The 16779-nt window shown below is 38.3% G+C and overlaps 1 protein-coding gene across 3 annotated transcripts in view; it reads right to left on the reverse strand.

Moving 5' to 3' along the window:
- ESF1 (ESF1 nucleolar pre-rRNA processing protein homolog) overlaps nt 1–16779 on the reverse strand; it is a 51670-nt gene that overhangs the window by 15017 nt on the left and 19874 nt on the right. For all 3 annotated transcript variants that reach the window (XM_039320468.1, XM_039320470.1, XM_039320469.1), the window contains exons 6-10: nt 11025–11177; nt 9850–9964; nt 6950–7103; nt 4492–4653; nt 382–503 (exon numbers count right to left, since the gene is read on the reverse strand). In XM_039320468.1, coding sequence (XP_039176402.1) covers nt 382–503; nt 4492–4653; nt 6950–7103; nt 9850–9964; nt 11025–11177 — 706 coding nt within the window. The remainder of the gene's footprint in view (nt 1–381; nt 504–4491; nt 4654–6949; nt 7104–9849; nt 9965–11024; nt 11178–16779) is intronic.

A 16779-nucleotide genomic window follows, 5' to 3' on the forward strand; every position in this document is an offset into this window, starting at 1 on the left:
TTAGAAAAAACAGTATACATATAGCTAAACATTTGAGTTTTGTTAACTTTGGTCAACTGAAATTATTATTATGCATTTCTTTTTCTTTCTTGCTGGAAATCATCCACGGTTTTCTTTTTTCTCTGAAGGTGAGACATACATATATTAACAAATAAATGATAAACAAATGAAAGACAGTTAGCACCCAATAACCACGTGTGCCTTGCAGCATGCAGCTACACAGTAGGAAATGTCCTGAAAATCCCAATAAGCTTAACCTGATATGAGTCCTAGCATAAGGATCTCAGATAAAAGATTTCTGTGTACTAGAATAAGTACAAGTTCTTCAGGATTTTCCAAAGATAGAAACCTTTAAAATATTTAACTTGGGGCATAAATTACCTTTTGCTTTTTCTTCATTTTCCTTTTCTCTTTCTTCTTTTCTAGAAATTGCTGCCAGGGAGTCAGTTTATCCTTGCCTTCTAGCTTGTTTCTTACCATTTCCTCAGCATTTTCTTTCAGACCTGTAACCAATGAGAGAACACAGACAGCAGCTCTTTACACCAAACCAGTTTTTTTTAAAATCTGAATGAGAGAGCATATTGCATGAATGTGAAGCTGTGGCTTCACTAAGAAGTAAAAAAAAAAAAAAAAAGCAACAAAACAAAACAAAACAAAAACCACCATCAGTGGTGGCTTCTTCTGATTGGTCTGACTGGCATTTACTAAGTTGGATTCAACCCAGTTCTTATTCAGCAAGCCAGACAAACTAGTCCTTTTGAACCATTCTTTGCCATACTCTGTTGGATTCCACCCAATTTTCCTGCCTATCCAATCTATAGATTGTAGAAAGATTGGGGTTTCCAATATGTAAATAGGAATCGGTATACATAGTCACCCTCTTTCCAGTCTTGGTATCTATATATTGTTGGTAACAATGGCATGAAAACAGACAGCAAAAAATGTATTTAAAGAAGGACTGAAGCAGAGAAAATGAAAATCTATCATTTTTTTTTAGATAATATCAATCTTCTCTTGTGAAGTACTTATCTTGCATCTGAATTCAAAAGGAATCCAGGTAATCCCATGGAAAAGAACAATATTTCCATCAGAAGAAAATGCTACATTCCCCCCCCCCCCGGTTTAAAATCTAGAAAATGTCATTCATAGAGTTTTTATTAAGGCCAGATCTAATGGCCTGCACTTGGGACTATCCTAAGAAACTACTAATAAGTTTCAGATGGTTGAGGAGATGATAATCTTTTTTTTTGAGTGATTTCCCAGAAAATGAATGTTTCACCTTCTACCTTAAACCCTTCAATTTTCTAGGCATAATTTAAGGAAGTGACCATGAAAACAAGGCATAACTGGTCACGGGAATAACCACTTATTCATCATTTTAGATTTATATTTGTTAAACTTGTTTTAGGTGATATGTATTTTTGCTTCACAGACTGCAATATTTTAGATTTATACTTGCATGGTTAATTAACTTACCAAGACCAAGCAGGATACCAGATGTCACATGCATATGTGAGTACAGAGGGTTGTTTTTTTTAAAAAAAAAAAATAAAATAATAACCTACTCCGAAATCAGGCCATAATCATACTATGATGTATTAATTATACCTTTGTTATACCTTTACACCAGGGTGTCAAACTCAATTTCATTGAGGGCCACATCAGCATTGTGGTTGCCCTCAGGGGGCCAGGTGAGTGTGGCCAGGGTAGGTGTGGCCTACTGGGTGGGCGTGGATGGAGTGGGTGTGGCCTACTGGGTGGGTGTGGCCAGCTCTACATCGTTCATGTCAAGGGTGCCTGTGGAGGCCTGGGCAGGAGTGGGATAGATCTGAGGCTCTCTGGCAGAAGGGGGTGGGGCCGGGGCAAGTGCCAAGGCATGGTCCACTGGGGGAGCCGCACTGTTCCTCTCAGGCCATGCAGCGGGGGGGGGGGGCTTATGGAGCTAAGACTGAATGCATTTCAGCATAGATGACCACCACAAAATTGTACATTGGCTCTTGGCTGGCTTGGGCCAGGGCCAAGGCAGAGGGGGCTGTTCCTTCACTGTTTCCAGGATGGCTTCGCAGGCCACATGAAACCACTTTGCGGCCGCATCCGGGCCCCGGGCCTTGTGTTTGACATGTCTGCTTTACTTTGATTACAGAAGGGCATCTGAGAACGGTTAGTTACAAAAAGCGTCTCAAATAAGAGGAAATTCAGGATGCAAAGCTTCGATGTGTTTAAAAAAAAGGCAAGAAACCAGTTTCAACAAATAATTATAAAATGGCTACATTGAAATATGAAATAGTCTAATTACCTTTTTCATTTGAATTGAGAAGTTGTCTTTTATAGAAATTGTTATGCGCGCTCTTTCTTTTTCCACATGTATTCCAGCACAGTGATTTATTTCATATAAATCACTATTTACCTCAATATCTGAACTGAGAAAGTATAACTTGCAATGGGGAGGACTGCCAGGATAACTAATAAGCCTCGTTTGACAACAGAAATGCAACAGCATATACGTGGATGCACAAGCAACTGACATTGAGCAATCCAGACTTTCATTTCTCAGACTTAGCTTAACAACAACTATGACTGTTTAAAACTGTAATGGGACTCTGCAAAAATGATCTCGGCAATAGCTATATTCTGGAAAAATAAGTTGATTCTTTAAAGCTAATCTGAAGAGACAAAAGGAGGAAAGACCTACACTTCTGTCCTACTGGTTTTTTAATCCCAGCAATAGAGCTCTTTCGTATCAGGTGTTTGAAACATGATGCAGTGTGCAATTTATAGTAAAAGCTAAGATAATTTTGGATCAGCCCTTTTCCCCCCTCCATTATAGCATGCCAAAATGCAATCAGCCTGTTCTAACCTATCTGCTCTTTGTAAGAAAAGCTACAATAGTTATGGTTAGCAAATTAACAGATCACTGAGATAACTACAAAAACAAATGGAGTTTTACATGTTGATGGCAGCCTCAAAATGTTATTTTAAAAGGGCAAGGTTAGGTATTGAAGCATATTTTTCCATATACAGTTCCTAAAAAACTTGAAAGAGTTTTTCCAGAGAATGAAATCAACTGCTCCATTTGGAAGAAGGCAACTTGGATGTAATATGAAGCATAAAGGGAATGAACTTCTGCCATAAATCAGATTGTCTTACAAGCCACTTGCCAAACCATTTCCCAATTTGTCTAAGCAACCACAATGTGCAAAGTCGAAGAACTGTTTAGAGGAAACAGAATAAATGGTGAGAAGTTGCAGCATACGCTATATTCCTACGTGTTCATTTGCAATTTTGGAACAATAAACTTTCCAACAGACCTGTCACAAAATTAAAGCACTGTAAATAATGAACTGAAAAGACTTTTTCCCCCCTAGCTGTCTATAGAATTTTGTTACTTTAAAAAATTTGAAACATTTCCACCAATAGAGAGGGGCACATCTTAATTATTTTTTAGCTTTCACTTAAGCAACAATATCTCACAGCAAGATGGGACACAGATCTTTTCTTAAAGTGAAAAGGCAGACATGAGATTTAGAGCAGAAGAAATGAAAATGTGTCGAGAAAAAGCAAGCTTATTTTTTTTTCTCTTTCTGCATAAGGATTCTGCATATGCAAAAGCAACTCTCCACAGATCTTGTACAGGTAATCCCTGACTTATAATTGGGTGGGACCGGAATTTTGGTCGCTAAGCAGTGCAGTCATTCAGTGCAACTCCATCCACTTTTACGACCATTTTTACTCTGGTTGCAAAGTGAATCACACGGTCATTAAGCCAACTTAGCTTCTCCAATTCATTTTGCTTGTCAGATGCTGTCTGGGCCAAGTGGCTCCAAGAAGCTGCAACTATCATGAATCCGATTGCCAAGTGCCCAAACCGCAATCATGGGACACCAGGGGTGGTAGCAATAGTCGTAACTTGGAGGACCGATTGTAAGTAACTTTTTCCGAGGCTGCAATAAGATTGAACGGTTGTTAAATGACTTGTTATAAGTTGAGGACCACCTGTTTTGCTATTTACTATGGCGACAACTCTCAGAAAGACAACTACAGTACTATATTTGTGAGCATAACCATTCTGCAGCTGCTAAACTCTAATAAGACAAAGCTTGCAGCTGTCTTTCACAACCCTTCTGGTGGAAGAAAGACTTTCTATCCCTAAAAAAAAAAAAAAAAATCAGCACAGCTGTCACACTCTCTCTTTGCTACTCATAGACAGCTAGAACCAAGCTTATAACTGACAAATTCAACTTATGGCCAAAACAAAGCAAAAAACAAAAAACCTACAGATGTAAATCTGCAGAAATATCTTTTGTGCTCATGTTCTCTCTCCATATATCAATATTTAAATACTTTTAAGTAGAATAATTTGACTTGCTATTGACTAGTCATTAGTTTGATTGCTGCAATCAGTGTATACTTTAATGATGGAACTTAAGCTATTCAGGGAGAAGAAATCAGAAATGGTCAACCAATGCTATAAAAAAGGAAAGAGCAACCTACCAGGAACCCATTTGATTTCCATTTCCATATCAGTGTCTTGACACTTCTTTTCTTTTTCATGAATACTCCGAAGAAGTTCTCGGTATTTGGCTATCTGGTCATCATCATCCTTGGAATGTTCTTTAGGTTTATCACCATCTGCTGTATCTGTTTCATCATTACCTTTAAATAAAAGTGAAATGAGACTCTTCCCAAAAGTTGTTACATAAAATTGAACTTAAATTAACCATATTTGAAAGGGGGGAAAATCAGGCCCAAAACAAGGAGCATTCTCATAACTTGCAGAGCAGGCTGCAGATGAAGTCTGGAGTTTTCTCCCTCCACATCAACTATCTGACAACTAAGCGCTCTACCCTGATTTTCGTGTAAAATAAAAAAAAGGATTGTTCTGGTTATCTATTCCAGGGTTTGGAATACTTTTCATGAATGTCACTTGATGGGAAACTCAATGACTTAATTTCTACATTCAGTAAAAAAAAAAAAAACACTTTTCCTTTTAAAGAAAACTCTAGGTAAATGCAGCTAATCAGAACAAGATAAGATGGCTTTCTTCTATGCAATACTTTCAATAAATATACTGAAGAAAATAAATACACATTGCTGTTTCCATCAGATTACACTTTTCACTTTGTTCTTTAAACAACCCAAATTCATTCTTTCTATTTTGCTGTTTTTGCTTAGTCCCCAATAAATATACTGGTGAGAATGTTATGTACAATACTTTATAATTCATAAGGAACATGCTAAAAGAATGGCCCTACATTTTGTGTTAAAAACTAATTATGTTTTCAAAATCGAAGAACATTCCAGGCTGAAAGTATGCCAGTATATATCTTTTGTTTCATGATAAAGCTTTAATCAGAGTACTCAACTCTGATTAGCAATGAACTTTTTATATGACTTGTAAGAACCGGAAAATAATGCAGGAAAAGTATTTTCCAAACCAGCGTTAACCATGATAAATCAAAACTATTCCCTCTGAATGCCAGTGTAGATGCAGAGCTAAACAAAAGTTTCTGATTGAAAAAAAAAATAGCAGAAGTGGAGAAGCACTGCTATACTTGTGCAGAAATTTAAAAGTTTATATTGTATAAGTATTAGGATGCTAAATTGATTATAATAATAAGGTTTGATTCTACCATCAGCAATTAAAGAACTTTGGGTACCTGAGGAATGAATGAGGCTTGGGTAGTGATCATAATATTAGCACTGAGATTTGTTAAACATTTATTTATTTAGCATATTACATAGCCACCTCATGAAAACATACATTTACATAACAATCTAAAAACAATGAAATAAATAAAATAAAAAACACAAAAACCATGTGACTTGACCTTATATATCCACCTTAATGGCTCCCCATGGGATACCCGAGGTTGATGGAGAACCCATGTTTTAAGGGCCTTCTGGAAGATTAACAAAGATAGGGCTAACCTCACCTGCATGGGTCCTGCCAGATGGAGCTCTTTTGGAGATCTACAACATACCCCTCCTGCTGGACCTGCTTCCCTTCTGCATACAGAGGAGAGCTGGCATCTCCTGAGGGGTGGAGAGATGGAGCTCAGATCCTGAAGATCTGCGTTCCATTCCTGCAATCTCCTAAAGGCATTTCTTTTCACACATAAAAGGAGCTGACATCCTTTGGCAGGCAGCTCTTTCAGCCAGTCCTTAGAGGTAAGAGGAAGCTGAAATCTAAGCAGAGAGTGGAGAGGCAGCATAAGATAAAGAGTGTCGGATGCATCGAACAAGTGAGGGAAAGCTCAGTGCTGGCCATATAGAAGTCTCTCTCCCTCAAGGGCTGAAAATCTTGCTTACACTTTGGCCTCAAGGATTTTCAACTCCTAAGCAAAGTCAGGGTCTCCCTGCACCAAGACATGGTGTACTTTTTAATCTGAGATTTCGTCCCCTTAGCAACTGCAACTGGGAGTGCTGGGATTGCAATCACCAAGCAAAGCAATCACATGACCTCTCACTTAGTGACTGCTTTGCTCAGCAACCAAAATTCTGGGCTCAACTGTGATGATAAGTCGAAGACCTTCTTTTTACCACCTATATCGACTGATCCGAGTTCAGAAGTCATAAGCCTCTGTTATTTGCTTTAAAATGAAAAGGAACAATTCCCATTTCCTTAGGTCCAGAAAATGGAAGAACAGAGGTCGGGGGGGGGGGGGGAGAGCCTGTAAATCAGAAGCTTGTATGGGTTTATTCACACAGTAGGTAATATGGTTTCCCATAGCAACTACACACGTGCTTCAGAAGTTTCAAATGGGACTCCTAATTGGGTACAGCATGGCATTGGTGAGGAAGACTTTTTTTTTTAAAAAAAGAACTGTTTGATTTATGAAAAGCATAATTTATCCATCAATAACTTTTAACAGCGATCATGAAAATAATTAGTACAGTATTGTTTTAACATTCTGAGCTGCTTAAATAAACCTTTATTAGTTAGCAATACCTCTTTCTTTTTCATCCTCCTCCTCTTCCTCTTCCTCTTCACTTGATGAAGCTAAATAAGCTTGGAAATCCATGTCCAGAAGTTCATCTTTTTTAAAATTTCTGCTCAGAGAGGTCACCCTTTCTTGATCTGTCTCGTCCCACGTAATGTCTACCTTACCAAGAGGCGAGATAAATATGCTGCAATTTATTATTGTAAAGATGCATTGGGAAGTCACAGCGAAATTGGCTCCTGCACTTCTGTCAACAAGTTTGCTTAACAATAGTTTGCTGGATAAACTTCAAATGAGTATTTTCTCACGTGATACGAAGCCGTCAATTACAATGGCTAAGCTTGTGCAACATGCTGAGCTGAAACCAAGACATGCACGTATTGTTTTAGCATCTTATATAAATTCTAGTCACAATTTGTATGCATGCTTGCTTTTTCCAAAGAAATCACCATACAAATTGCCAGTCATAATTCTGGGCCATAAGATATTCAGTTGTAGTGCTAAGAACTGTAATTTACAACCAAAGAGAATCCAGCAAAATCCTACCTTCAAAGCACTGGCACAATATTATTGAATATTATTGAAACAAAATGCATTGAATAAGAATAGAAACCTATAGAGATGAATGAGCCAAGGTAGGGATGTTATATCCAGCTTTCCTTATTGGTTCTTAGAGCAACCCTAACTTTGGATGGGATACAGCAGCTAACACTATTTAGAGAAGACTGCCAGCAACTGCACATATTACTTCATCCTTATTTTCCTTTCCTCAAATTTATCAAGACATTGGAATATTTCAGTCACTTGGGCTATGTTAAAATAACAGTAATTGGGACTGAGATAAGACAATGGCTATGATCTTTGGAGATAGGTAGGAAATAGATTACTAGGACAACAGACAAAATCACAGAAAGGTTTGTCCAGAGTATTTCCTCTTAGGAGTCTTTCCAGATAATAACTACATGCATTCGGTTATTTCAGTCCAAAGAACTAAGTATGAAAACAAACCTCCATTTTTAAATTAAACATTCAGGTTCTTCTAATATCAGCCTTGCAGCTATTGATAGATGGTTCAATTATAATTTGAAACAGGACTTCTCAAATCTAAACCCCACGGTGGCCATGATAGGAAAGGATGGGAACTGCTCTCCACCCAGAGGACCAAAGTTTCCATCACTGATTCACTGGACTGAAGACTAAGGCAATGAACCCATGCATGTCACTTTCCAAAAGGCTCCCTTATTCTAATAAGAAAAAAAAAATCACTACAAAGGATGTACAAGCAGTCTTGGTATGTAGTACAATTTATCCAAGCTTAACGAAGACCAGACCTCAATAAACAAGTAAAGATTTTCATGCATCAATGGGGTTGCACAAGTCTGAGTGGTTTTTTTTGTTACTTCATGTCTTCCCAAAATGGCAGAATGCCTTTTGTGCAAGCATAGGTTGTGCAAGCTTCATCAAGGTTGGGTTGTCTCTTCAATAAATTAGATCCTGCTGCTGCTTCAATCATGGTGCATCCCATGGGGTAAGCTGTGAGCTATGTGAAACCCCATAGATGGGAAATCCATTAAACAAAAAGGAACCTACAAATACTCTGCAGAGACCATCTTTATGGAATGAAGTGCCCGTGGAAGGAAAAGGGCAAATGCAGGCTTTCGAATTTTCAATTCCCATAGACAGAACTTCTTGTTCAAATACACAGATAGTCCTCGACTTACAACAGTTCATTTAGTAACCATTCAAACTTACGGCATTGAAAAAAAGTAACATGATCATTTTTCACACTTAAGACTGTCATAGCATTCCCACAGTCATGTGATCAAAATTCAAAAGCTTGGCAACTGACTCATATTTATGACGGTTGCAGTGTCCCAGCATCATGTGATCACCTTTTGTGACATTTTTGATAAGCAAAGTCAATGGGGAAGTCAGATTCACTTAACAACCGAGTTACTAACTTAACTGCAGTTAAGTTACTAACTCAACTTACCACATTTAACAATTGTGGTAAGAAAGGTTGTAAAATGGGGCAAACTTCACTTAACAACTGTCTCACTGAGCAACAAGAATTTAGGGGTCAACTGTGGTGGTAAGTCGAGAACTACCTGTACAGAGCAATAGAAAAATAGAAATAGATATAATAAAGTTATTGTTCTTTGTTGCAGCAGAATGGAAGCCCCTTAGAATCACAAGGGCCACCTTACCAATGATGGCGAATCTTTTAGAGAGCGAGTGCCCAAAACCTTCCCCCACCCATCCCTGCTCTGCCCTGCCCACTGGGCTATCCACCACCTCCACGGTCCGCCACAGATCACCCAAGTGGCCCAGCAGCACCATGGCAGCCACGCCCTCCGCCTATGCCGCGCAGCATCATCTGCGTGCAACAGGGCGCACAGGACAGAGTCTTGTCCCCGCTGCCTGACTACCATGTCCTTGGCTGTGGTGCTTCACGTGGGCTGTGCACGGGGGTGACTCTCCTCCAGGGGGGGCTGCTGGTGTGGAGAGGGCCATGGGATGAGGTGGGGCTGGGGCAACGGCGCGTGTGCCCACAGAGAGGGCTCCTCTGGAATGCATGCCATACATTCGTCACCACTGTTCTAGACTTTTGTACTTTGCTTTCAAAGGCAGTCCTTAAATTACAAAAATTAAGCAATGTAAAGCTGGCACAATGTCTTCATTAAATCAGAATTATAAACTGCTGCCCTATTATTTCATTATATAAGTACTATTATCTTCTCCAGGAAGAGCAGAGGAAGCAGCTTATTTTGCAAGAACAATTTATATTGCGTCAACACATGTGGGTTGTTTACCCCTTCTATCTACCCTGTGACCACTGCTATATTTACAAATAAAACTCACAAAGCTAAACAAATTCTAAATAGCTATAAAAACATTGCCAAGGTACCTTTGATGTTGCCACAGCAGCGGATGTGAAGTACTTTGGTTTATAAGCAGCCACGTCCACTTCAGAGGCTATGTCCTTTGGCTCATCATCAAATGTCACCTCATCTGGAATAAATCTTAGCAGCCAGAAATAAACAGCTCATTATTAAACAGCTATTAAAATGTCTCAAGGGGACAAAACTGATAGGCCTAATTTCAATTTAGTATTAGCTGTGAAAAAAAAGCAGTGACTCTGAATAAGAGAAAGGGGAATGATTAGCTCTTTGCTCAGAGCAGGAACTGAAAAATGATATTGATCCTATCATCATTACCATCATCATCATCATGTCATGTGCAGAGTACATTGGGCAGCAAGGGTTTTCCAGCAATTTTGATCATTTGCAGCTATCCTATCATTAATAATAATCTGATCCTATCATTAATGCTAAAAACATTTAATCTGGGGGACAATCCTGACCACCTGCCAGATTCCAGGTTTTTCTCCAGTGGAGAAGGAAGGACTCTAGTTCAGTGACAGAGGAAACAGCTTAAGCCTTAAATTAGCAGTGCGCTTTACATTGTTGTTGCATTATCATATATTTATCCTATTTATTTTGTTTTTTAAAGGATTCTCTTTCTCCGAATATCAATTTCCAATATACATATCTTTTCTCTGTTAAGAAACTGAACATTCAGTAGAATACCCAGAAAGCACAAAAGAATGTGGGCAACTATTTTCCAATTCATAAATTAATCCAAAAAGGTGTGGACCGTATCAGGCAGACACAATTTTATGTCTTTAACCTTCCCCTTTTATAGCTTTCTGCAGCTCTCCTGTTATGCCTGATCATAGTTCTAATTCTTCCTAGCCAGCATGCCTAATAATCAGGAATTGTAAGAGTTGTGACTTAATATAACTGGCAGTTTGGATAAAACTGCTTTAAAGCACAGATAGCAAAACTATACCAAATATTTAGTATTTTACATGAATTTGAAATATTCATGTTTGGTCAGAATACAGTTTGGTCAGAATACAATCCAGAGAACATGAGGAAATTAAATATTTTTCTGTAGGAGGGAATCCAGGTTACAATCAAAGCCCTAAAACAAATTTTCACATTCCTCTTGCTTGGCAAGGAAAAAAATAATTAGAAGTTTGTCAAACCAAACTAACTCTTAAAAATAAATATATGATACCTCAAGTCCACAAAAGAATAGCTGCTTTCAAATTCCAATCCATCGCACTCTTCATATATTTTATTGGCTGTTTCAGGCGAGTCACAGTCAATTACTGCATAGAAATATTTCAGGCGTTTGAACTGATAGTCTCTTACTTTCTCCTTATAAAGGCTACAAGGAATGAGAAAAATAGTGTGAGAGAGACAGGGGGTTAAGAAGTTTGTTATATAAAGAAATGTTAGAGAAAAAGAGGCAGTAAGAATCAATATACTATCATCTAATTTCCAGCTTAAAAGGGAGAAAGCATTTGCTAGGATGAAAGCACGGTAATAATGGATATTCCTAACCCTCTTGGTATTTGCAGGGATAAGTGAAGAATTTGCAAGATTTCTATAGTTTAAATTCCATACATCTGTTTGGTAGTCCTCTATTTGTAGTTTGGGATATAAAGAGTCAATTTATCTACAACTTACAGTCACCCAAGGGTTTTTTTCCCCACATTCTTCCTTTGAATAGCAGTTCTCCAAGTCATACCTTTTAAAAAGTCCCCCATTTTCAAAAGCACCTGCTGTCTGAGACATACAAATTCAATGTTACACAAAACACTCTGAACTATTAACAATCTTCTTTGAATCTCAAGCCATGGATCCTTCTTTTCTACATTTGTTTATTTATAAATAAGTAGTTTTCTACATTATAGTAATGTACAGCACACCTGTACAGAACGGATAACATTTATCAACCAAGAATCTAGATCGTTAGGACTAAAAAAGGCTTTTTTTTTAAAAAAAAAAGGCAAAATGTAGCAGGTGTTTTACTGTATTAATGTAGCAGGTGTTTTACTGTATTTGTCCTTCGTTAAAAAAAAACTGTCAGAAATAAATTTATTTTTATTTTAGAAAAGCATTTCTTTCGTTCTTCAAAAGAAAAGTTTTGTTGCTACTTTGGCAGTGTTACCCAATTCTCTGTTCTGAGATGTTTAAATGTCACAACATTCAACGTCAAAAATCCTGATGAAATCCAAATACATATTAATTCAGTTCGTTCAAAACACGGTGGCCTGCATGCTTTTGTGCAAGTCTAAATTTGCACAAAATTTGCTCTCTTGCAGGATTCTGCATTGATTTACTCCAGGAGCAAATTCAAGGTGCTGGTTCTCACCTCTGAAGCCATACATGGCCTGGAGCCAGGTTATTCGAAGGACTACCTTTTCCCAGTTACATCTACCTGATCCATCAGAGTGGGGAAGCAGGACATGTTATGAGTCCCCTCCCCTAATAAGGCCCATCTAGTGGGACTAAAAAGAAGGGCCTTCCTGGGGAACATCATCCTTGAGAAAGAAAATTGCCCCCCACATTGACATTCTTTTGAAAAGTCCTGAAGGCATGGTTTTGCCAGTGGGCCTGGGCACATGGAGTTCATCAAATGGCTGGTTTGATTGTTGTCACCAGAGAGGTGGGAGTTTATTGGGGTTTGCACTGGGCTTTTATTTCTGTAAGCTGCCTAGAGTACTGTGAGTTGTGTGGCTATTAAAAAGTTCTTAATGAATATATAATGAAAAAATAAATAAATAAATATTAATAGACGTTTTCGTTCATTATACTTTGACTTATACTTCAACTTACAACCTAAAAATGGAAAGTCCTCTGGAAAAGTGGCTATTATTGATCATCTGACAGCAATCGCACTTAGACTTATATACCGCTTCACAGTGCTTTATAGCCCACTCTCAGCGGTTTACAGTGTCAGCCTATTGCCCCCAACAATCTGGGTCCTCATTTGGATGTTCTTGCTTTGACACTGACCTTGGAAGGATGGAAGTCTGAGTTAAGCCTTGAGCCGGTGAGACTCGAACTGTTGAACTGCTGGCAGTCGGCAGTCAGCAGAACTACCTTCTAAACTTAGAAATCAGGATGTGCACTAATAGTAGCAATGAACAAATAAAATAACCACATTTTCTCTCACTACACGGGCACACCTTTTCAATTTTATTACTGAGAAGTCACATATACCAATGCCAATAAATTAGAAAGCTCTATATATTGGAGAAAGATTCCACCTTGTGGTGAAACACATTATGCAAAATTCCAGAGTTATTTCAGAAATGAGAAGTATCCAGCTTGTAACTACAGCTTCAAGGATACATTAAGAAAAGAAAAAAATATCATAATTTATTAAGATACATGCCTATGGCTACAAGGACAAACTATGGAAAGTTTAAAAAAAAAGACATAGTACCAACAACATTTCATTGGGAATTTAAATTTGGAGAATATGCAGCTATGGCAAAACTAACAGTATACACACACACACACATACACGAAACAGAAATTTAAATTTAAACAATATAAATTATATATTATGCAGCATGGTAAATAAAAACACTTAGAATATGGATTCTAAAGTCTATGCCATGGGTGTCAAACTCGCCGCGTCATGTGACATATCGCAACTTTTTTCACATTGCTAGAGCTAGGGTGGGCGTGGCCTCCGCATGATATAACCACCTGCGGGCCGGCAGTTTGACACCCCTGGTCTATACCAATAGGTATTGGAAATCGTTTAGAGTCTAAAGAAGGAAGAAGTTAGAAATTAAATATTTACCTTTTTTAAAAAACAAGGGTTTGTTTTGCAGTTGTTGCTCAATGTTTATAAATAATAACAGTGATTTGGCATGAAGCTAAAATCAGTACTATACAGTACTGTTATAAATTTAATATTGAAAACAAATCAATGTGCTCTATTTAGTATCTTTTATTAATGTTATATTGAACATTAATTGTACAACTTCAGTATTATCTGTCCATTTGTAAAAAATATTATTTTCGGAAATATATTTTTGTTTTAAATAAAAATTAAAAGGAAAAAGAACTGAACTCTTAACTCAGTGGTAAGTGCACTTTGTTAGAAACAAGTGTTCATTACATTGCACAGACAAATAATGTTTTAGTACACTTTAAAAAAAAAAGTTTACAATTAATGATCCAATTCCAACATGAATAAAAATTGGGGTAGCAGAGTCTTGTATGGCAACTGCTGCACACAGATCAAAAGTATCTATAAGTTAGTGGAATACCGCATACTCTTTTCACATTCCTAAAGTGTCTTAGGAAGCAGACAAACAGGACCACATCAACAACTGCACCCACTCACTCAAGTTTTCAGCAACTAACATTGAGAGGTATACTGCTATCAATACTGGGTCTAATAAATAATTGTCATGAATATTGCCATTGCCTTATTTCATACTGAATTTATCCAATCGCTTTTAAAGTCAACCAAACTGATATATATATATATATATATATATATATATATATATATATATATATATATATATATATAATTAGATCTGTTGGAAGCAAATTCTATAGAATCATGCACTATGTTCAAAAGTATTTCCTCTTTTCTATTTCAAATTCTTCACCAGTCATATTCGCTGAACAACTGTCATGGGCTTCCCTATACTTGCCATTTTAAAAACTTTTTTCTTTTAAAAAACAAATGATGGACTTATTTTTACAAGCACTTATTCCAATCGATTACTGCTACTCTATGCCAGGGGTTCTCAACCTTGGCAACTTTAAGACTTGTGGACTTCAACTCCCAGAATTCTGGGAATTGAAGTCCACAAGTCTTAAAGTTGCCAAGGTTGAGAACCCCTGCGTCTATGCCACAGGTCGGCAACCTGCGGCTCCGGAGCCGCATGCGGCTCTTTGAGCCTTCCCCTGTGGCTCCCAGCCTCCTCTGCCTTTGCAGAGAGAGACAGAGACAGAGAGAGGCAATTGCGCTTCCCTGCTTTTCTCTCTCTCACACTCTCACTCTCTCTCTCTCTCTGTGTGTGTGTGTGTGTAAAAGAGAGCACACTCACAGTGTTCTCCGAGGAGCTGAAAAGCTTGCTGGGCGGAGCTCCTCCCTTTGCTGCGTCTCTGCAGGAAGCAGGAAGGGCAGGAGAGAACTAGCTAGCCCAGCTACGCTGGCTCAGGAATTCTGGGAGTTGAAGTCCATGAGTCATAAAAGAGACGAGTTTGTTGGACAACAGCTTGAAGCTTGCCAGGGGAGCAGCAGATGGGGGGGGAGAAAGAGAGAGAGAGAGGGAGGGGGAGAGGGAGAGAGAGAGAGAGAGAGAGAGAGAGAGAGAGAGAGAGAGAGAGAGAGAGAGAAAGAGAGTGGGGGAAGAGGAGTGGCAGACCAAGGGCAGAGAGGGAGGGAGGGAAAGAGACAGAGAGAGAGAGACCCTTTTGACATCTAAAATGAAGATAACACTGCATATATCCTTTTTTTTACCTGTGTATGTAATTTTATTCTCTTAAAGCATTCTCTTGGCGATCATTGTTTTAATAGTATGGATATTCCCAAGAGTGATATTTTTACTTCTATTTTTAATGTGTATATATATTAAAAATTAACCTAAAAATTGAGGAACGTAGTCTCCTGGGTGTATACATATTCAAAAGATAAAAACGAGCACCAGGAGGTAAAACAATTAAATGTTTAATAAATAGATAAACATTTATTTATTAAACATTTAATTGTTTTACCTCCTGGTGCTCGTTTTTATCTTTTGAATACATACATACATACATACATACATACATACATACATACATATTTCTAAAATTTGGATTGCTAGCAAAGAATTAAGGGAGAACTGGAATAGCTATTTCGAACTGGGTATGTCTGGTTGAAAAGAGCTAAAGAGTTCGAAATAGCTATTCCAGTTCTCCCTTAATTCTTTGCTAGCAATCCAAATTTTAGAAATGTATATGATGTCACAGTTGTGACTGCTGCCTGTGGATGGCTCTAGTTTGAGCTGATACAAGGCAAAAGATTTCTCTCTCCCATATTTGGGCAACAGGGTGTAACATACAGCATTATATATATATATATATATATATATATATATATATATATATATATATATATATATATATATATATATATGAGGTTTATATATATATAGGTCTTTGGTTGTTCGGGTTTTCTCCCACGTAAAATTGGAAGTGTCTTGGCGACGTTTCGACGAAGTCCCATTCGTCATCTTCAGGCTGGTGCTTTCAGCTTCGTGCCTCGAGCAGCAGTGTGTGGTCTTGGCTGTTTCTTCCTTTTAACTGCCAGTGGAGGTATGAACTGATTGGGTGGGAGCTTGGCTGTGTTCTGATTGGGTGGAGGTGTGTTCTGATTGGTTAGGGGCTTGGCTGTGCTCTGATTGGCTGGGGGGTTGGCTGTGCTCTGATTGGCTGGGGGGTTGGCTGTGCTCTGATTGGCTGGGGGAGTGTTCTGTTTGGTTGTGCTCAGGTTAGTCTGAGTTGCAGAGGGATTCAAGATTTTGGGCTGCCCTGCCATTCCTTGGCTTCGCGTTCGTGGTCGTGCTTCCTCTTCATGGAGGGTGTCAGTTTGCTTCATGTATGGATTGGGGGGTTTAAAGTGGCTAATGATGCAGCTGTGGTCTGGCTTCTGGTTTGTGGTCGTGCCTCATAGTCAGTGTGGCTTTGGGTTTGTTTTTTGCGTGGATGTTTGGTGGTGACATCCTGTGTGGTTTTTGTGAGTGTGGGTCTGGTATCATTTTTTGTGTTAGGGAGTCGTTTGTCAATGAGGGCGGGTTTCCAAATGGCTGGTAGGCGGGAGGTATCATCTCGCTTGTTCATGCTGTGTGGGCGTTTTTCTATCTCGATGGCTTCTCTGATTATTCTGTTATTAAAATGTTCACTTTTGGCAATGGTTCTGGTATTTTTAAAGTCAATTTCATGTCCTGTAGCTTTAAGGTGTTGGA

The sequence above is a fragment of the Crotalus tigris genome, unplaced genomic scaffold (assembly GCF_016545835.1).
Source record: "Crotalus tigris isolate CLP2741 ecotype Arizona unplaced genomic scaffold, ASM1654583v1 scf7180000023639.2272817, whole genome shotgun sequence".
NCBI lineage: Eukaryota > Metazoa > Chordata > Lepidosauria > Squamata > Viperidae > Crotalus > Crotalus tigris.